General features: G+C 45.6%; 1 protein-coding gene across 1 annotated transcript in view; it reads left to right on the top strand.

Annotated features, from left to right (window-relative positions):
* Positions 1 to 9,008: 9,008 nt before the first annotated feature.
* The window catches only part of apc2 (APC regulator of WNT signaling pathway 2), a 183,502-nt gene continuing 169,106 nt past the window's right edge, over positions 9,009 to 23,404 (top strand). The window contains exon 1 of the mRNA XM_080213150.1: positions 9,009 to 9,064. Within this exon, the coding sequence (XP_080069276.1) occupies positions 9,011 to 9,064 (54 nt within the window). The 5' untranslated portion in view covers positions 9,009 to 9,010. The remainder of the gene's footprint in view (positions 9,065 to 23,404) is intronic.

The following is a 23,404-nucleotide window of genomic DNA, read 5'->3' as shown; positions in this document are numbered from 1 at the left end:
TGACACTTGGCCCGTTTCACTACCCAGTACCAAGTCCAAAGTGATCCCACTTCTTGTCGGCTTATCCACATATTGTGTCAGGAAACTCTCCTGCACACACTGTACAAAAACTGCCCCATCTGAACTATTTGACCTATAAAGGTTCCAATCAATTTTTGGAAAGTTAAAGTCACCCGTGATAACTACCCTGTGACCCTCACACCTATCTATAATCTGCTTTGCCATTTCCGCCTCCACATCTTTATTACTATTTGGGGCCTATAGAAAACTCCTAACAGCGTGACCAATCCTTTCCTATTTCTAACTTCAGTCCATATTACCTCAGTAGGCAGATTGCCCTCGAAATGCCTTTCAGCAGCCGTTAAAACTATCCTTGATTAACAATGCTACTTCTTGCCGCCTTCCCTACTCTTACTGAAACATCTATACCCCGGAACTGCCAAAACCATTCTTGTCCCTGTTTAACCAAGTCTCCGTAATGGACACAATATCATAGCCCCAAGTGCCAATCCACGCTCCAAGTTCACCTATCTTATTCCTGATGCTCCTTGCATTGAAGTAGCTACACTTCAACCCATCATCCTGTCTGCCTGTACATTCCTGTGACCTTGGTACCTTCCTCAGTACCTCACGACCCTCAACATTGGCTTTTGGTCTACATCTTGTGACTAAGCACAGTGACAAAGGAAGAGCAGTGGATGTGGTTTATATGGACTTCAGCAAGGCATTCGATAAGGTCCCCCATGCAAGGCTTATTGAGAAAGTGAGGGGGCATGGGATCCAAGGGGACGTTGCTTTTTGGATCCAGAACTGGCTTGCCCGCAGAAGGCAGAGAGTGGTTGTAGGTGGGTCTTTTTCTGCATGGAAGTTGGTCACCAGTGGAGTGCCCCAGGGATCGGTTCTGGGGCCCTTGCTGTTTGTGATTTTTATAAATGACCTGGATGAGGAAGTGGAGGGATGGGCTGGTAAGTTTGCCGATGACACGAAGGTTGGAGGTGTTGTGGATAGTTTGGAGGGATGTCAGAAGTTGCAGTGTGACATAGATAGGATGCAAGGCTGGGCGGAGAAGTGGCAGATGGACTTCAACCTGGATAAATGTGTAGTGGTTCATTTTGGCAGGTCAAATGGGACGAAGGAATATAATATTAAGGGTAAGACTCTTAGCAGTGTGGAAGATCAGAAGGATCTTGGGGTCTGGGTTCATAGAACTCTCAAATCAGCTTTGCAGGTAGAGGATGTGGTTAAGAAGGCGTTTGGTGTATTGGCCTTCATCAATCGAGGAATTGAGTTTAGGAGTCGGGAGATAATGAGTTTATCCAGCATTTTCTGTTCTTGTTAAAATATCAGGATTGCCGACCATAAGATTGGTTCCCACGTGATAACAGTTACTACATTTAAATAGAAACAATTCATTGAGCTGTAAATCTCTCTGGGTGAAGCGGGCGATGGCAGAGGGGTAACCTGAAGGATGCCATACAAAGATAAGCCTCTTTGCAATTCCTGGAATTTTGTGGTCTGTATGTTTGCAGTGCAGTATAACTTGAATCCTGTCATCTGAATCACCAATGGGAGACTCACCAAGCTCTTTCTCAAACTGGAAACTTGGTATTTTATTTTCAAAGTGCTCAAGATTTTCAGAATAATCTGATTCACATCCGATCCTGATGAGTTTAGCGATGTAACAGCTGTCAGACGGCAAAACCCACTCTCATTACCTTCATACAAGCATCAACACACTAGGAATACATCTATCAGTCTCTACATCAGAATCATAGAATCACTACAGTGCAGAAGGAGGCCATTTGGCCCATCAAGCCTAAATAAGCAACAATCTCATCCAGGCCCAATCCCAGTTCTACAATAGACCGGAGTTATACTCCACATGATGCCAAACCCCACAGTCATGTGAAGCACTATACAAACAGAATTTGCTTAGTTTTAGTACATTTCAAGGTTGGATGGGCACCTGTCCCCCTTATTAAAACAAAACATTGCATCATCCATCTCAGCATTAAAGTAGCGACTGCACATTCACACACTTGGGTCAGGGAATTCGATCCACATCTGGGAGGGAACAGGTATTTGACTGCAAATACTGAACAGGCTGGCATGCTACTTTCCAAAACCCACTAGGCAGCCAATTAGGCTCCTTACGAACCTTGCTAAGAATAATGTTAGAAGGCTGACAAAGGATTTTCCAGCTGACTTCCGGTTTCCCCAATGTAATGAGGAGAAGATCAACTTAAATTTTGAGGAGGCGATGGCCTGGAGGTATTATCACTAGACTATTAATCCAGAGACTCAGCTAATGTTCTGGGGACCTTGGTTCGAATCTTATGACAGCAGATGGTGGAATTTGAACTTAATATAAAAAAAAGCTGGAATTAAGAATCTACTGATGACCATGAAACCATTGTCAATTGTCAGAAAAACCCATTTGGTTCATTAATGTTCTTTAGGGAAGGAAATCTACTGTCCTTACCTGGTCTGGCCTACTTGTGACCCTCAACAGAGCTCTGAAATGGCCTCGCAAGCCATCAGTTCAAGGGTAACTTGAGTTGGGCAATAAATGCTGACCAAGCAGTGACACCCATTCCCAACAAATGAATAATTTTTAAAACCTGCCCTGAGGAGAACACAGTAAGAAATCTCACAATACCAGGTTAAAGTCCAACAGGTTTATTTGTTAGCATAAGCCACTAGCTTTTGGAGTTCTCCCACTTACTATCAAATAAACCTGTTGGACTTTAACCTGGTATTGTGAGATTTCTTACTGTGCTCTCCGCAGGGCAGGTTTTAAAAATTATTCATTTGTTGCGAATGGGCATCACTGCTTGGTCAGCATTTATTGCCCAACTCAAGATGCCCTTGAACTGATGGCTTACTGTGTTTACCCCAATCCAATGCTGGCATCTCCACATCTGAGGAGAGTATCGAGGGTCTGGTCGAGAGTCTAGTGTCCTAGGTAGGCCTTAGGGGCCCCTCCCTGCCTGCGTGGTGGGGGTGCAGTCGAAAGCTGTCTCATAAAAGGTCCCCTCCTCCACCCTGCCCCAGCTGCCAATAATGATGCCAGGTCCTTTCTCAGTTTGATTCACCCTTCCAGTTATTTTTCAATCATTGCAGCTGGAACTCCTCTGAATTCAGTAGGCCTCTGATTGGTCCTCCAGCTTTGAGAGCCCGCCTAGCACCCCATTTCCATGACAACAAAGGGGTGCCCTGGCCAAAATGTGACTGTTTCACCCTGCCCACCACCGCCCCCCCAGCACTGTTTACGACCTGGAAACAGATCCAGCCTCATTCCCAACACTCCCTCTCCACCACCACCACAACCTTTGAACTTTGCACTTTCTGACAGTATAATTTCAGGCGGGGGGGGGGGAGAGGGTGGAATTTAATTTGTTCCACACATTTACTGGATTACATGCTTTTTAAATGGCACGGTGGCACAGTGGGTTGGCACTGCTGCCTCACAGTGCCAGGGACCCGGGTTCGATTCCTGGCTTGGGCACCCATCAGTGTGGAGTTTGCACGTTCTCCCCATGTCTGTGTGGGTTTCCTCTGGGTACTGCGGTTTCCTACCACAGTCCAGAGATGAGCTGGTTAGGTGAATTGGCCATGCTAAATCCTCCCTCAGTGTACCCGAACAGGTGCTGGAATGTGATGACTAGGGGGTTTTCATGGTAACTTTGTTGCAGTATTAATGTAAGTTCACTTATGACTAATAAATAAACTTAACTTTAACTTTAAATTCTCCTTTATTTAATATCCTTCCATGATACTGGTCAACATACAGCATTCAACTCACTCCAAAATATTTAATTTATCACTTAATTAATCTTAGTGCAAATTCATCACTACATTTACTTGTGTAACAGTGATTATTCCCCTAACGCAAGTAACTAACTTGCTCCAAAGAGGCATTGTGCCATTGCGAAGAAACAAAAGATATAACAGGATATTTTTTCACTGATCTCTCCCTCTCAATATTTGGTTTTTTGCTCCTTCAATATCATTTTAGCAATTAAGGGATCGGGAGGTACTATCATCCACTATAATCACTCCAAGAACAGCACAGGAACAGGCCCTTTGGCCCTACAAGCCCATGCTGACCATGGTGCCCTTACCCAGTCCGTATCCCTCTATGCATGTACCCATCTAGTTGCCTCTTAAGTGTTGCTGATGTGCCTGCTTCCACCACCTCCTCTGGTAGCACCTTCCAGGCACCCACCACCCTCTGTGTGAAAAACGTCCCCTGCAAATCTCCCTTAAACATTCCCCTCTTACCTTGAATCTGTGCCCCCTTGTAATTGGCACTTCCAGCTTGGGAAAAGCCTCTGACTATCCACCCTGTCAATGCCTCTCATAATTTTGTAGACCTCTATCAGGTCTCTCCTCAGCCTCCAGTAAAAACAATCCTAGTTAATTCAACTTCTCTTCATAGCTAACACCCTCGAGACCAGGCAACATCCTGGTGGACCTTCTTTGCCTCCACAGCCTTCTGGTAGAGTGGTGATCAGAGCTGCATACAAAGGCTGGAGTCTTTTCACCAAATTTCCTTTATTTACAAACTTATCTTCACTCCTAAGAGTGCTTCTGGTTTAAAGTCAGAATCTGGAGTGCTGGTACACCTGACGCTCCACAACATATACACAGGTGAGATTCAGTAATTGGGCAGGCAATTATTATCTCATACTCCAAGAAGCCCTCCTTGTAGAATCCCTAGAGTACTGAAAGAGGCCATTCGGACCATTGAGCCTGCACCAACAACAATCCCACCCTATTCCCGTAACCTCACACACTTACCCTAATAATTCCCCCAAAACTAGGGTCAATTTAGCATGGTCAATCAACCTAAGCCACACATCTTTGGACTGTGGGAGGAAACCTGAACACCTGGAGGAAACCCACGCAGACATGGGGAGAATGTGCAAACTCCACACAGACAGTAACCCAAGCCGGGAATCGAACCCAGGCTCCTGGCGTTGTGAGGCAGCAGGGCTAACCACTGTGCTACCATGCCACCCATGGGCCTCATTAAGGTTATTGGAGAATGTCTATGTCTTTATGAATTTAACATTCAGTATTTGTTTTTCAAAATATGGACTTGTTTCAGTCGAAATAAGCAAGCAACCTTCTCACTATTAGAAAAGGGAGAAACACATTCGTATGTTTCCCATGAGCACGGGATACAAAGAGCAGTGTGATAATGACCAGATAATCTGTTCCTTGTGATTTTGATTGAGGGATATTTATTGGCCAGAGATCTCCCCAGTTCTTCTTCAAAATAGCGCCAAGAGATCAATAACAGCCACCCAAGCAGGCAGCTTCACTATCCTCTGAGAGAAAGTCGTGTTTATTTATTAGTGCCACAAGTAGTCTTACATTAACACTGCAATGAAGTTACCATGAAAATCCCCTAGTCGCTTCACCGCCTGTTTGGGTACACTGAGGGAGAATTTAGCACGGCCAATGCACCTAACTAGCACGTCTTTCAGACTGTGGGAGGGAACCAGAGCACCCAGAGGAAATGCACACAGTCACAGGGAGAACATGCAGACTCCACACAGACAGTGGCCCAAGCCAGGAATTGAACCCTGGTCTCTGGCGATGTGAGGCAGCACTGCTATCAATGTGCCACCGTGCTATCCAAATTCCTCCTCATCGCTGTCTTAAATGGGTGAGCCCTTGCTCTGAGATTCTGCCCTCTGGTCGTAGACCCTCCCACAAAGGGAAACAACCTCTCACCATCTACGCTGTCAACCCCCTGAGAATCCTGTATATCCCAATAAGGTCACCTCTCATTCTTAAAAACAGAGCTTGGGAGGCCCCATGCCCTTGAGACTGGAGGGAGGGAGGAGAAGCTGGGGGGACTGGAGGAAGGGTTGAAAGGTTTGGAGGGAGCTCTGAGGAAGAGTCATGCAGACTCGAAACATTAACTCTTTTTCTGTCTCCACAAATGCTGCCAGACCTGGTGAGAATGTTCTGCTTTTAGTTCAGACATCCACAGTTTTTTGCTTTTATTTTTGTCAATATTTTTAATTAATATTAATGAAAGTTTCATGGACATTGGATTGCAATTACAGGGTGGGGGCAGACTCCTTGACCAACCCTCCCCACCACACCCTCCACCTGCCCCACTCCATTGCCCTGCCCTGACTAACGGCATGATGTAGAGATGCCGGCGTTGGACTGGGGTAAACACAGTAAGAAGTCTCACCACACCCGGTTAAAGTCCAACCAGTTTATTTGATAGTAATTCCACAAGCTTTCAGAAACACTGTTCCTTCGTCAGGTGTGTGGAAGGTTCTGATCAGAGAAGGGCATATAAAGACACACACAGTTTACAGAATACTGATTAGAATGTGAGTCTTTACAGTCAACCAGAACACACCAGATGGACTTAGGTGGTTGATGATGGCACCTCTGCCAGTTGGTGGCAGGAAGTCCTGCCCTCGAGAGTCGCCAGCCAATCTGTTCAGCAGTGGGAGCTGTTGGGATTGCAAGAAGGAACACAAGGAGGATGGGTGGCTGTCCCAGAAAGGCAAATCCTGAGCATTTAGGGCAGAAAAGGATCCTGAATCCGGGCTGGAGGGAGAGGTCGATGGAGACTGGGGGTAAGCATTTTTTTTCGGATAAGTTACACAGAAGGAAAAGGAGGTGACATCTTAGTGGGGGCCCTGCACAGAGAGCACCCCCGAATTAAGTGCCCCTCCTTCTTTCTCACCATTTTTCATATGGGACATAAAAAGCAGCTTGCTCACTCCTGTCTGTGCCGATGGTATCACAGTGTGTGGCAATGGATTATCCAGCTCAAGAGGCTTGCTAAGAAGCCTAATAAACCTTATATTGTTGAGCAACATATGGCCAATTTTGGCTTAGAATATTATGGGTCTGAGCTCGAATGTGAGCAGAGACATGGTGGTCTTGCCATTTAACTTTAATTGCTTTAAAGAGACTCGAGATGTGGACCTCTTAGAATACGAGCTCCAGGATTAAGGCAGTCTTGTCCAATCAGGGACCCCTGCATGTGTACTCAATGTGGAGTGTGAGGGTTACTGGCACTCTTAAAGTAAAGTTTAAAGTTTATTTATTAGTCACAAGTAGGCTTACATTAACGCTGCAATGAAACTACCCTGAAATTCCCTTGGGCACCACAGTCAGCGCCTGTTCGGGTCGATGCGCCTAACCAGCATGTCTTTCAGACTGTGGGAGGAAACCGGAGCACCCAGAGGAAACCCACGCAGACACGGAGAGAACATGCGAACTCCACACAGACAGTGACCCAAGCCAGGAACCTGGGCTCCTGGCGCAGTGAGGCAGCAGTGCTAACCACTGTGCCACCGTGTTTATACCCTGTACAAGGAAGTGCCTATCCAAGTGTTGCTGATTATGTAACTAAATCTGAATTTGGTGAAGGGACAGTGGCCTGGGAGATATTTCATTACCTATTTGTTGTGCCAGATGATCAAGGAAGGTGGGTTCATAATGTGGCAGGTTGAGGGCCAACCTGCAAAATTCCTTCCCAAAATGCCAATAGCAGGCGGTGAGAGGGGGGAGTCTCCTGGTCATAGAGTCATAGAAACCCCACAGTGCAGGAGGAGGCCATTCAGTCCATCAAGTCTGCACTGTCAGCAATGCCACCCAGGCCCTATCCCCGAAACTCCACATATTCATCCTGTTAATCTCTCTAACATAAACATCTTGGGACACTAAGGGGAAATTTAGCACGGCCAATCAATCTAACCCGCACATCTTTGGGCTGTGGGAGGAAACCAGAGCACCCGGAGCAAACCCACACAGACATGGGGAGAATGTGCAAACTCCACACAGACAGTGACCCAAGGCTGGAATTGAACACAGGCCTCTGGAGCTGTGAGGTAGCAGTGCTAACCACCTTGGCACTGTGCCACCCCCAGCCAGGCTTGATGTGGAATAGTGCCACCTCAAGCTATCACTCCCTGGGCGACAGACTGTTCCAGGAAATAAATTGTGAGGGGAACAGATGAAAATCTGCCTTGTGCACCACACGGTGCGGGAAGTGAAACAATAAACAAAACAGATTGTCAGGGTAAGTATACCCTTGGCAAACAAACAGTGCCAATACCTGCTCTGACCACTGGATGGTGACAGTGTTCAGTTTTCCTGATAACTCCCAGGTTTGCTGATATTGAAGACAATGACAACCAGCTTACAAGGGTGGGACAGGTCCAATAATTGTGATCTTAAAACAGCCACCTTCCTGAATTTTGACTGACTGTGTACTGCATTTGCAAATATTTTGCAGCCCAATTATGTGATTATTCTGTTTGCTGTGCCCCTCAGAAAGCAGTATTTAAGTTACAAATTTGCCTGTTCGACTGGCTGTTGGCTGTTTTGGTGTCATAGAGTCACAGAGGCTTACAGCACAGGCCCTTCAGCCCAGCTTGTCCATGCTGCCCTTGTTTGACCACTAAGTTAATCCCAATTGCCTGCATTTGGCCCATATCCTGCTATACCCATCTTACCCATGTAAGTGTCTAAGTGCTTTTTAAAAGATAAAATTCTACCCGCCTCTACTACTGCCTCTGGCAGCTTGTTCCAGACACTCACCACCCTCTGTGTGAAAAGATTGCCCCTCTGGACCCTTTTGTATCTCTCCCCTTAAACCTATACCCTCTAGTTTTAGACTCCCCTACCTTTGGGAAAAGATATTGACTATCTAGCTGATCTATGCCCCTCATTATTTTATAGACCGCTATAAGATCACCTCTTAAGCCTCCTACGCTGCGGGTAGATTTTAAACAAATGCGTTTTATTTTTGTGTATCTGTCAGTATCAGTGGGCAATGTGGCAGGTACCCTGCCATCTAGTGGGAATGAGCAGACTGTATTCAGTTGATAGTCTCTCTCTCTCTCTCACACACACACACAGAGACAACCCAAACCCACAGGAGTGAGGCAGCAGCAGCACTCACAGCTGCTGAACGCAGCACCACCCCCCCCCCCACCCCCCCAGCCAGACACAATCCTTCATGGGTTTGCTTTGGCTGCTTTCATTTCTGCATTCTTCTCTTTTTGGAAATGAGGTAAGCCAGCTCCGGATGGAGTGTCTGTTATCTGCTAAGATGGGTCTTTCCCCTGATGTGTGCGGTGGCTGAGGTGTTGATCCGCTGCTGCTGTGGCTTGTCCAATTTTAATTTGAAGACAGGCTCCTCCGCCTTCTCTTGAAATAGCAGCAATAATGGCCCAGGTCCCCCTTCTGCTTTGTGACTCCCTCCATCTCCTGTGCCTTTCATTGCTTCCCTTTTTCTGGGTCAGACATTGTGAACCATTTACTGGCAGCTCCTGTTTACTACCAGCAAGGTGGAATTATGCGTCTGTACGTCACCCAGTACATTTCACGCGTGGGATCGTGTTTATGTTTCCGAAGCAAAGGTTTTTTCTATTTATTCCCCTTTTTCCTCGCTTCCCCCATTCCCCAAACCAAAATCTGTAGACGGATTGATAGCTGTACCTTACGGGAGGGGTTGGACCAGGTAAAAAATGAAGAAAACTGAGCATTTTAGCCATTTAGGACAAGAATTAACAATCCCAGAAATGTTCATCATCTGAAAAAAAATATAGAGGTTGCTAAGTGGTTCGGAAGCGTTCTTGACAAAAGGCTTTCTACCCGAAAGGTTAGTGTGTCTTTCTTTTAATTGTGAAGTGTTGGAGCGCATGCAGTGTCGTTCCAGAATTATTTCTGTTCTTATTTAAAATCTTCTTGTTTTGCACTGGCAGAATCTGTTCTGGAAATTGTGTAGCGGGCTCCTGATTGCCTGCAGTCAGGGGCACCTTGTGTGAAATCAGCCTGTCTGGGACAGAGCAGTGTGTTGGTGGTGAAAGTGTTGCAGATACACCGGTTTCCTGATGAGCTGAAACCCACTGGGGATGGAAGTGGGTGGGGTTGGGGGGGTGCAGAGGAACTGCAGTATTTCACCTGAGCCCCTGCCCCCCATCACTGCCACAACCCCCCCTGCCCCTTGATTTACTTCCCTGTTCCCCTAAACACACTGACTCCTTCTGGGCTTCAGATGCAGGCAGCCCCCTTCCCCTCCTCCACCCAGGATATTTGACTACACTGAACATCACTCATTTGCATTTGCCATCCGTTCCTCCTCTTCTCGTACACTCACACACAGGCACACACACCCTCACACATACCCTCACACACACAGGCACACACACCCTCACACACACGCCCCTACTTCACACAGACACACACACTCATACACCTGCACACAGTCACACACACACCCTCATACACACACGCACACTTTCATACACACACCCCTACACTCACACACACCCTCTATCACACAGACACACACACCTCACACACACCCTCACACATGTAATACATATACACACATCAGCACACACCACACACACCTTCATACACACACACATACACCGTCCCTCACACAATCATACACACATACGTACGTACACGCACACACACCCGCCCACACCTTCACACATACACACACTTATACACACATACATACACACACCCTCATGCACACACCCTTACACACACACACACACACACATCCTCCCTCACACACACCCTCACACACACATACATACACACCACACACACCCTCACACACACACACACACACCCTCACACACACACACACACCATCATACACACACCCCCCCCGTGTGATACTTGTATTCCTTTGCCTGGAAGTGCTGATTAGGCACAGAGCACTCTCTGGTTGGCTCCAGTAGCAGAGCAATGCGCAAAGCACTTCTCTCTAATGGAATATCAGAAAGCTACCTGCATTAAATATGAAATATCTAATGGACTGCAATCATACTGTACAATGTAAATAATAAATGAGTTAATGTATTGGAATGGAATTCCTATGAAAGTTCCACATTTTCTTCCCTCCAAGTTGTTGACTGGAAGTAGGGTTAGCCTCTGTTAATCAGGGAAAAGTCAGCTTCTATTTCCATTGAATGTGTTTGGAACAGTGGATTTACTGTTGGTAAACTCCCATTGACAAGGTGGGGAGCTGTGCCTGCAAGCTGACAACAGTGGCAAAATGATAAAGTGTCCGATACCAAGCTTGGTGTGTGTGTGTGTGTGGTGACACCAACTGCTGAATCATAGAATCCCTACAGTGCAGAAGGAGGCCATTTGGCCCATCGGGTCTGCACAAACATATTGAATGAACATCTTTGCCTTATCACTGCACCCCTACACATTTACCCTGCTTATCCTCCGAACCTACACATCATGGGATGCTGAAGGATAATTTTCATGATGTGGAGATGTTGGTGTTGGACTGGGGTAAACACAGTAAGAAGTCTGGCAACCTGGTGTTGTCAGATTGCTTACAAAGGATAATTTAGCAGAGCTGATCCCCCTAATCTGCACATCTTGGGACATTAAGAGGCAATTTAGCATAACCAATCCACCTAACCTGCACACCTTGGGACACTAAAGGGCAACTTAGCATGGCCAATCCTCCTAACTTTGGATAGTGGGAGGAAACCAGACCACTTGAATGAAATCCATGCAGACACGGGGAGAAGATGCAAACTCCACACAGCCACCCGAGGCTGGAATTGAACCCAGATCCCTGGCGCTGTGGGGCAGCAGCACTAACCACTACGCCACCGTGTGAAGTGGTTGGAAAGAATGAACTTGCCTATATATCGCCCCTATCAGGACAGCCCACAGCACTTTCCAGCCAACGAGGTGCATGTATCTGCTGTCATTGTTGTAATGAGGAATGGTTAGCAGGAGTAACGTCTAAAACCTTTTCTTCGATGAAAGCTGAAAATGCTGAGAAAGTGCTCAGCTGGTTCCGGGAGTTGGAGTCAGCCGTTAGCAAGTGGAAAGCTTGGGTCTGGTTGATCAAGAACAAGTAAGTGTTGAGACCCACTTCTGGGCACAGTTTGTGGTGAGGGAGGATAAAGATGTTCACTGAACATTGTGCGCTAAACTATCAAGGATTCTGTATATCTGGGTGTATAGCGATAAATATGCAAACTAAGGATTGAAAAGATGCTGAAGTGTATTGGCTGAAAGTGCACATCAAACTGTAATGCTATTGGTATTTTAACTTGTGTGTGTGTTGGCTGCAAAATGCTATAATTCAAAGTGTTTTACGGAATCTGGTGAGAGAAGCATTGTGAGACCCGCTGTGTTTGTCCTCCTTGTATATAAGAAAGAAAAGCGTAGTTTTTGAGTACTCATCATACATCATCTGGTTAATTCTCGACACGGGTCAACGTTCCAGACTGATGAATTTTCACTGGGACAGGAAGATTGTCAGAAATGAATGGTTTCCTTTTTAAGCGGCGGATGGTGGGGGGGTGGAGGGATGGTTGGGAACGAACAATAGAGAAGAGACAGAGATTGTGTCCAGAGTGGGAGTGATGATGGTGGGAAGGGAAAAGACATTGGGGCAAACACGCAAGCAAAGAGGAGATGTGAATAAAACAGCGGCATTGAGGTAATGTTACTGGACTGGTAATCCTGAGGTCCAGCCTAATAATTTGGGGACAGGGATCAAATCCCACCACAGCAGCTGGTGGAATTTAAATTCAATGAAGAAATCTGGAATTTGGAAGCTTGTCTTGGTAATCATAGAATCCCTACAGTGCAGAAGGAGGCCATTCGGCCCATTGAGTCTGCACCAACCACAATCCCACCCAGGCCCTATTCCTGTAACCCCATATATTTAATCTGCTCATCCCCTTAATTCCAGCCTCAGGTAACTAACTGCATGGGGTTTGCACGTTCTCCCTGTGTCTGCATGGGTTTCCTCCAGGTTTATAGAATCCCTACGGTACAGAAGGAGGCCATTTGGCCCCTTGAGTCTGTACTGACCACAATCCCACCCAGACCCTATTCCTGTAATCCCATGCACCCTGCTAATTCCCCTGACATTAGGGTCAATTTAGCATTGCCAATCAACCTGGGGGAGGAAACTGGAGCACCCGGAGAAAACCCATGCAAACAAGGGGAGAAAGTGCAAACTTCACACAGACAGTGACCCAAGGCCAAAGTTGAACCTGGAACCTGGCATTGTGAGGCAGCAGTGCTAACCACTGTGCCACCACGATGCCCAGGTTTTCTGGTTTCCTCCCACAGTCCAAAGATGTGCAGGTTAGGCGGATTGGCCAGGCTAAATTGCCGCTTGATGTCCCAAGATGTGTAGTTTAGAGAGATTGGCCATTGGGAAATGTGTGGGATTATGGGGATACAGTTGAGGGAGGGTAAAATACTCTGTCAGAGAGTTGGTGCAGACTCAATGGGCTGAATGGCCTCTTCTGCACTGTAAGGATTCAATGATTACAACATTGAATCATGGTTTCAAACAGTAATCAGAAAGGACTCCATATACATGCAAGTTCTTACAATATATTTTAATTTGATGTGTGACTATCCTACTTCGTGTGGAAACAGCCAAGGCGATTTTTAGAAGCCAGTTATACTGTCAATATCTCACACCAACAATTATTGATGTAAATCTGAGGTACAGCAGGTACGAGAGTTCTCTCAGGGATCCCTTGACACTGCATGGGGAGTGACTCCAGTCTAGAGTCTTGTTTGAAAAATGGCCCCAGCCTCCTCCTAGGATTCCTAAATTTGAGTGGGCCTTATCAGAAATTCTAAGAGTATCTCAAAAAAGAAATTCTGTTCAGGAATTAGAGCTGTCCGCCTGTGGGGAGGCAGTGGTGTAGTGGTATTGTCGCTGGACTAGCAATTCAGAGAATCAGGGTAATGTTCTGGGGACCTGGGTTTGAATCCCACCATGGCGGATGGTGAAATTTGAATTCAATAAAAATATGGAATTACAAAAAGTCTAATGATGAGCATGAAACCTTTGCCAATTGTCATAAAAACCCATCTGGTTCACTAATGTCCCTTTAGGGGAAGGAAATCTGCCACCCTTACCTAGTCTGGCCTACATGTGACTCCAGATCCACAGCGATGTGTTTGACTCTCAAATCTCCTCAGGGATGGGCAATAAATGCTGGCCCAACCAGCAATGCCCATGAACTAATATTAAAAACTAAAGGTGGACCATGGCTTTCTCCTGGTGACTAGATGGTATTTTGCAGTCTGGAAATAAGATTTGAGTTTTCTCAGCTGCAACTTTCATTCTGCACCATTCAATCTCACTCCGGTTGTAAAATGTAACGACAACCTAGATAGGAAGTATGATTAGAAGTGAACTTGAATTTCATTTCATTCTATCCTGTACAGTACAGTACGAGGCCATTTGGCCCATCAGGTCTGCTCCAACTCTTTCATAGTCTGAAAGACGTGCTGGTTAGGTGATTTGGCCATGCTAAGTTCTCTCTCGGTGTACCCAAACAGGTGCCGGCGTGTGGTGATTAGGGGATTTTTGCAGTAATTTCATTGCAGTGTTAATGTAAGGCTACTTGTGACACTAATAAACAAACCCAAATTTAAACTTACAGCACTCCAGTTGGTCCCAGTCCACTTATCCCTAAACATGCTTTTCCTTCAGTTATTTATCCAGTTCCCTCTTGAAAATTACTATAAGAATTACAACCAGGATGATCTTTGTTGTGTTTTCATGTGTCAAGCTGTAGCAGTTAAATCTCGGATAGATTATTGTCAAATACCGTTGATGTAGAACAACACAGCTGCCTTAATTGGTGATAATGTAACTGACTCAATCACCATCGAAGCTGCAGTTTGACATTATTGCGAGTGTTTTGATTTACACCATTCCAGATGGACAGAAATGCACAAGATTGGAAGATTGAAGTTAACTTGCGTTCATTCCTAGAATCCCAATAGTGCAGAAGGAGGCCATTTGGCCCATCGAGTCAGCACTGACTCTCCGACTGAGCATCTCACTCAGGCCTACCCTCTCCAAGCCCGATTCCCATAACCCCGTGAATTTACCCCGCTGATCTACTTAACCTACACACCTTGGGACACTAAGGGGCAATTTGGCATGGTCAATACATCTAACCTGCACAACTTTGGACTGCGGGAGGAAACAGGAGCACCCAGAGGAAACCCACCCAAACATGGGGAGAATGTGTAAATTCTACACAGACAGAGACCCAAGCCAGGAATCGAACCTGCGTCCCCAGCACTGTGAGGCAGCAGTGCTAACCACTGTGCTACCATGCCACCCTTTTTGCAGGCATTACTTTTGAATTGCAGTCCTTCAGTGGAGAAAGATTAGTTAATTTATGTAAGGAGGGCACATCTCTTCCATGGGGTGTGTAGAATCAACTTGGGAAATGGCATATACCGCTGTGTGACACGCCCCAAATTCACACCACACTGTTCAGTCTGCAACATAAATTAATATATATGTGTTCCTCAAACTATAATACACAAAAGATAATCGCTTCATTTCTTTGTGTTGGTATTGATTTTCCACCATAAAGTCCCTACAAAGTGAATAAATTGACAAACTGAGAGCCAAAGGATATTTCTGCTTTCCAGCCTAGCTCTGTGCACTGTTAGCAGCCGAGCCGATAACTCCCCACAGATAACTGATGGAAAGTCAGACACGGTTGATTGTCAGGTCAGGGTTCCACTCTGCTGTGATAATTCCTGGTTGGCTGGGGTGAGTAGGTAGGGAGTGATTTTAAATTCATGCACCCAGTGAAAACCAGATCGATTGGCAACGTTCTTACCACCCCCACCTCCCCACCCCGAACTGTCTGCAGTCTTATCCCAGGTTTTGACCTGTTCCTGACATTCATAGAATCCCTACAGTGTAGAAGGAGGGCATTCAGCCCATTGAATCTGAACCAACCCTCTGATAGAACATCCCACCCAGGCCCTATCCCTGCTACCCCACATGTTTTTCCCTCTAATCTTCTTAGCCTACACACCTTAGGACACTCAGAGGGCAATTTAGCATGGACAATCCACCTAACCTGCACAACCTTTGGGTTAAGGGATGAAACCAGGGCAGCTGGAGGAAACCCACGCAGTCAACGTGCAAACTCCACACAGACAATCACCCTATGCTGGAATTGAACCCGGGTCCCTGGCACTATGAGACGGCAGTGCTGGCCACCGTGTTGCCCCAAATGTAACGTAATGCAGGAAAAATAGCAACCAGTTTTCAAGCAGCCTCACAACCAGCAATGGGAGCAATTTATTTACATAGAAACATACCAGAAAATAGAAGCAGGGGTAGGCCTTTTGGCCTTTCGAGCCTGCTCTGCTATTTATCATGGCAGCTCATCAGATTCAATACCCTGATTCTCCCCCTTTTCCCCCATACCCCTTAATACCTTTAGCCCCAAGAGTTATGCCTAATTTCTTCTTGAAGTTGAAGCCTGGTTGTGTCCGTATCTAAGGAAGGATGTGCTGGCCTTGGAAAGGGTCCAGAGGAGGTTCACAAGAATGATCCCTGGAATGAAGAACTTGTTGGAGTTTAGAAGGATGAGGAGGGGTCTTATTGAAATTTACAGGGTACTGCGAGGCCTGGATAGAGTGGACATAGAGAGGATGTTTCCACTAGTAGGAGAAACTAGAACCAGAGGGCACAACCTCAGGCTAAAGAGACAATTCTTCAAAACAGGGATGAAGAGGAATTTTTTCAGCCAGAGAGTGGTGAACCTGTGGAACTCTTTACCGCAGGAGGCTGTGGAGGCTGGGTCATTGAGTGTCTTTAAGACCGAGATTGATAGGTTCTTGATTAATAAGGGGATCATGGGTTATGGGGAAAAGATAAGAAGAGAATGGGGAATGAGAAAAAAATCAGCCATGATTGAATGGCGAAGCAGACTCGATGGGCCGAGTGGCCTAATTCTACTCCTGTGTCTTATGGTCCTGGGCATCTCGTTCAGGCATCTCACCTTCAAATAGTGCTGCAAAGACAGGAACTCTGTTTGGTGTTCCATCTGAAGGACAGTAGTTCTAACAGTGCAGCATTAAAGTGTCAGGTTAGGTTATGTGCTCAAGTGGAGCTCGAACCCAACAACCTCTGATGAAGCAGCAAGGATACTATCACTGAGGCAAGGCTGACACGACATCAGGATGGATGGGAATTGTTTGAGCTTTTAGAGTTTTACGGTGAGCTGATTTACGTTGTTATTATCTTGCTGTCATGTAATTCCTCGTAAGTCTCGCCCTAGATAAAGCCCTCTCCACGCTTGGAGGGTGCGGTTTGTTTTCAGGTTGATTTTGTCCCGAATGCGGAGCAGCTCGGTGGCAAAGCAACGAGATGGTCAAAGATCCAAGATTCAAAGCAGCCACTTGCTGCGAGTCCGAATATTCCGCAAATAAGGAGAAGTGAGGAACCGCACCATTCTCCAGTCCCGCTGCCAGCGAGCGGTGCACCATTCTCCAGTCCCGCTGCGGTGAATAGAGATTTTGCCGCGTGCCAAATTCTTCTTTCTTGCTGGCAGTGGTGATGGGACTTCCGACATTGAGGAATCCTGATCGGGGAATCCGCTTCCTCTGATGGAGCGGCCTTTAGGGGCAGCAAGCACGGTGGCACAGTGGTTAGCGCTGCAGCCTCACAGCGCCAGGGACCCAGGTTCGATTCCAGGCTTGGGTCAATGTCTGTGCGGAGTCTGCACATTTTCCCCCACAATTTGAAAAATGTCTCGCTGCTATCCACGCCAGCAGGTCTTATGGTCCCCCCAACAGCTCAATTCCACCATAGATTTCCCAGCAGCAAGGGGTGCTTCCAATGGGAAACCCCATTGATAACGGTAGCTCCATAAGGTCCCGCTGCCAGCAGGTGATGCACCATCACCGGTTACCAAGAAACATACCGAGGAGGGGGAGAAAAATCCCGCCCAAGATGATGTTTGACCAGTGGCCGGTGTAGGTCAGCAAGCACTGGGGTGATTGGCAAATGGAACTTGCTATGAGCCAAGACAATTTATCTAACTGAATGGCAAAGCAGGACTCAAGGGGCTGAATGGCCCTACTCCTGTTCTGATGTATGATGAGTCCATCTGCTTTTGGTAAGGAGTCCCTGCAGTCGTGTTAAACTAAGGTAGTTCAGTGACGTAGGGTTAAGGGAATGGATAGGACTGGTTGCATGTCTAAATCTATCACGTATATCGCTTTTGTGGATCATGCAAATTTTTCCATTAATACAAGAAAATGTTGGATGTGCATTTGTCCTTCAGCATCAGTGAAGGGAAAAAATGTGTTTAGGTTAAGGCCACAGATTCTTCATCAGATATCATAAGAACATAAGAACTAGGGGCAGGAGTAGGCCATCTGGCCCCTGAGCCTGCTCCGCCATTCAATAAGATCATGGCTGATCTTTTTGTGGACTTAGCTTCACTTACCCGCCCGCTCACCATAACCCTTAATTCCTTTACTGTTCAAAAATGTATCTATCCTTGCCTTAGAAACATTCAATGAGATAGCCTCAACTGCTTCACTGGGCAGGGAATTCCACAGATTCACAACCCTTTGGGTGAAGAAGTTCCTCCTTAGTCTTGAATCTGCTCCCCCTTATTTTGAAGCCATGCCCCCCTCGTTCTAGTTTCACCCGCCAGTGGAAACCACTTCCCTGCTTCTATCTTATCTATTCCCTTCATAATCTTATGTTTCTATAAGATCTCCCCTCATTCTTCTGAACTTCAGAGTATAGCCTCATGCTCTCCTCATAAGCCAACCCTCTCAACTCCAGAATCAACCTAGTGAATCTCCTCTGCGCCCCCTCCAAAGCCAGCATGTCCTTCCTCAAGTAAGGAGGTGTCACAGAGGAGACATGTTGGAAATGGTGGATAGTAATGGATTTACTGAGCAGGTTTCAGTTTCAGCGCTTTCAGTTTCTGTTTCAATTTTCCATTGGTTTGTCTTTCCTGTTAATGCACAATGGACATCAGGAAACAATTCCCACCATTTTGCTTCGAAGGCACACCAGAGATTTCCAACTCTCCTTTAATTCCGGTTAATGTTCTGGATCCTGGGTTAAATCCCCTCGGATCCACTTGTTTCTCTGTTTCAAGGAAGCAATTCATTCTTTGGATTGTTTTAATGGTTAAGACACAGAAACTATCCCAGCTTTGGTGAATTATAAAAGCCTGAACATATTTACAATAGTTTACATTTCCCACGCTAAATGTGAAAAGATTTATTCAACAATTTTACATCGATATCCCAAATAATCACAATTACAGGGCTTCATCTACCCCGGACTTTCTCTCTTCCACCTTCTTCCCTTGGAAAAAAGATACAAAAGTCTGAGGTCACGTACCAACCGACTCAAGAACAGCTTCTTCCCTGCTGTCATCAGACTTTTGAATGGACCTACACACCATGGGCCTACTGTGGGGGGCACAGTAGCACAGTGGTTGGCATTGCTGCTTCATTGCACCAGGGATCTGGGTTCGATTCCTGTCTGTGTGGAGTTTGCACGTTCTCCCTGTGTCTGTGTGGGCTTCCTCTGGATGCTCCGGTTTCCTCCCACATTCTGAAAGACGTGCTGGTTAGGAATACTGACCCGAGCTGGCGCCGGACTGTGGCAACTAAAGGAATTTCACAGTAACTTCATTGCAGTGTTAATATAAGCCTTACTTGTGACTAATAAATAAATAAACTTAACTTGCACGAAGTTGATCTTTCTCTACATCCTAGCTATGACTGTAACACTACATTCTGTACCCTCTCCTTTCCTTCTCTATGAATGGTATGCTTTGTCTATATAGTGTGCAAGAAACAACACTGTATGGATTAGTATACAATACTGTATACTAATACATGCGACAATAATAAATCAAATCAAATAATCATAAAATTCCTACAGAGCAGAAAGAGGCCACTTGGCCCAAAAGGTTTGAACGAGTTTCTCCACCCAGGCCCTTTCCACTGCCCCATCCCCGTAACTCCATTTACCCTGCTAACCTACACATCTTAGGATACTAAGGAGAAATTTACCATGGCCAAACCACCTAGCACGCACATCTTTGGTGTTACAATCCAGGTCAGAAACTCAAAAGTTTTTTATGGAACCCGCCTGGATCATAAATTTTGCACTTTGAATTTGGCTAGGATAAGCATGTTATGTTTCACCTCAGGTATGATTCAAGTGACCCACTAGGGAGCTTTTATCAAACAAAGTTTATTTAAGAATATAGTTAACGTGTGTGGAAAGAGAATTAACAATAACTTTTATCAATTACAATCACAAACAAAAGAACCGCAGTAATGTATAACCCTTAACAAATATATCTAAAATGTTCCAATCAAACAAAAACTTCCCATAGACAAAAAAACCTTTTCCACAGGTTTAATTCAGCAAAACTAATGCTCACGTGATACTGGAACTGGAGAATTGAAACCCTGACCTCGCAGCCTTGTAACTTCTAGCAACCCTCTGAATACACTCAGGACAGTTTATAGTCAGAACAGCTTCCCAGAACACCAGGGAGAGACTCTGGTCAAGCCACCAATAGTAGACTTACTACTCCTTGAAGGCCAGAAGCCTTGTTTTCAGCTAACCAATAGAAGTTCCAAACCAAACAAGGAGAGAGAAAGAGAGATGTTCCTTCTAAAATGAAAACTGCAGCCAACCAAGACAGAAAATGAAACCTTAAATTCACTAGGAAGGGAAAAAAAACTGTCCAGAATGCATGACCTGCCAATCATTTTTTCTCCTCAAAATTCAGAGTCAAAATTCAAGATCCCAAAGTAAAAATAAATGAATTTCAGTTACCCACTAAAGGAGCAATAAAAGGACTTTACCAGCCAACTCAGCAACAGTGATATAAGCTGAGGCTCAGAGCTGCAGAGAACATGATTTAAAAAAAAATTTCTTAACGATACATTGACGTCACATTGGACTGTGGGAGGAAACTGGAGCATCCAAAGAAAACCCACGGGGAGAACGTGCAAACTCCACACAGATAGTCACCAAAGACCAGAACTGAATCCAGGTCCCTGCTGCTGGGAGGTAGCAGTACTAACCGCTGTGCCACCATGCCAGCTCCACATACACAGTCCTTTTGTAGCAAAAGACTTATTGGATCTGGATATAATGGTGTGCGATCAATCACCTTGAATGAACTATGCCAACATTTGAAGAGAAGTTTCAATCATCAAAGGCATCGTCCAGTGAGGTTTAACCAGGAACTCAAATGCTTTTGCCATTTCTGAGCCTGGGCTGCTGAGGGCAATTTTTGTCATTCTCCTGCTTAAAGTTAGCTAACTAATTGCAAACTGGGGATCAAATTTAGGACTTTATTGGTCTGTATGACTCAGTTTATTACAGAGTAGTACATCCACCCAAAAATCCATCATGATTTTAGTTTTGTTTCATTGTTCTTGTAATAGGTTGTGGAACATGCCATTCCAGGAATGCACAAAAAGAATGTTTCTACAGTTTTTTTACAAGCTGCTTCCATTCTAATATATATATTAAAAATCTTACATCTCTGCACACTTTCCTCATTCAAACCTCCCAAACATTTTCCTTTATAACCCCTGTGTTTACTTTGACAATGGGAACTGTTAATGTAAACCTGTTGGATTCTGGGAGAGACTCGGAGACAAAGCGAGAACATAGTCATATAGGAATTAAGAGCAGAAGGGGGCAATTCAGTCCTTTGCCCCTGCTGCGCCATTCAATCAGAGCATGGCTGATCTCTCCCTGGTCTCAAACCCACCTCCCCGCCTGTTCCCCATATCCCTTTAACCCATTTTTTAATATCAGAAATATATCTATTCCCTTCTTGAAACCAGCCTGAGGATTAATGGAAATTGGACCTTTGGACTTTGCCTGCATTCTCAGGGACAGTTTGTAGCACCTGTCTCACCTTCACGGGTATCTCGTCTGCCCAACACTACCCCCCCCCCCCCCCCCCCCCCGACACACACACACACACACACACACACACACACACACACACACACACACACACACACACACACACACACACACACACACACACACCGGGAAACCAATTTCAGGCTCCACTGGCAATGACCCTCTGGTACATCCAGAGAAAACCGTTTGCAACATCAAAAGAGGAAGTGTTTGGGGAGCAACTCAGCTTTTCCTAGCTCACGGATAAGATGTTTGATGCTTGATAACTTACCTTTGCTTGGCAGCCATGGAGGTGGTGGTGGGGGGGGTGTCAGGGCCGGAGGAGGGGTGGGCGGAACTGAAGACATCCTGAGCTGAGCAAGAGCCGAGTCCAGCTCTGCTCATGAGGTAAATACTTTGGTCCAGGATGCCCAAACAATGGGGTGGCACAGAGGTTAGCACTGCTACTTCACAGTGCCAGGGACCCAGGTTCGATTCCCAGCTAGGGTCACTGTCTGTGTGGAGTTTGCACTTTCTCCCCGCTTCCTCCCACAGTCTGAAAGACATGCTGGTTAGGTGTACTGACCTGAATAGGCACCGTGAGACAATGATTGTGGCGACTAGGGCAATTTCACAGTAACTTCATTGCAGTGTTAATGTAAGCCTTATTTGTGACTAATAAACTTTGACGACACTGCATCTTGGTTCTTGTGTTCAATGCCCTCCTCAATGGAAGGGTGAATATTATTATTTAAGTATATTACTGATATGGTTATCTGTGACAGCTGTGCTGTCATTGCTTCAACTCATTTCTTCTGATTTGGTATTAGTGTGAAGGAAAATTTAATTTAGCTGATAACCTTTCAGCATCAACTCTTGAAAGACATTTTTAATCTGTAATCCTTTCTTCTGCTGTCAGAGAGGTTTGATGTCTTGTGCCTTGCGTTCATCTCCCAGAAACAGCCGAGGAAAAATCCCCTTCTGCAGAGATTGGCGCTGCTTCTGATAAGTATGTTGGCATGAGAGGGAAACCGAATCAGATGTGGGAAGAATTTTGAAGATTTAGGGTAGGCAAAAGGCTGGATGTTTTAAAAGAACAACTGGAAGCTTAAAATCAACAGCTTGGCTTTTCCTAATTGCCCAAACAGTACAAGCCAGGAATGTCCTCAGGCTCAATCTCAGGACTGTGCTACCAGGGAGGTGGTGTTATTGGTAGACCATTAATCCAGAAACTCAGCTAATGTTCCGGGGACCCGGGTTCAAATCCCACCATAGCAAGTGGTGGAATTTAAAATCATTTTAAAAAATCTGGAATTAAGAATCTACTGATGACAATGAAACCATTGTCAATTGTTGGAAAAACTCATCTGGTTCACGAATACCCTTGAGGGAAGGAAATCTGCCGTTCTTATCTGTTCTGGCCTTAACTCCAGAGCCAAGGCAGTTTGATTGAACCTTAAGTGTCATCCAAGGGCAACTTTGGGTGGACAATAGATGCTGGCCAGCCAGCGATGTCTAAATCCCACAAATTAACAAAAAACAAGACCCAGGCAGACTGGGGATATTGATATCATTGGCCTCACTATCCCTTGGCAAGAGAGAAGGAGGCAGACCATGGTGTTACCATTCATAGAATCGCTA

This window comes from Carcharhinus amblyrhynchos, chromosome 26, assembly GCF_965287045.1.
Source record: "Carcharhinus amblyrhynchos chromosome 26, sCarAmb.v2.hapA, whole genome shotgun sequence".
Taxonomy (NCBI): domain Eukaryota; kingdom Metazoa; phylum Chordata; class Chondrichthyes; order Carcharhiniformes; family Carcharhinidae; genus Carcharhinus; species Carcharhinus amblyrhynchos.
This window is presented reverse-complemented; position numbering and strand designations above follow the sequence as displayed.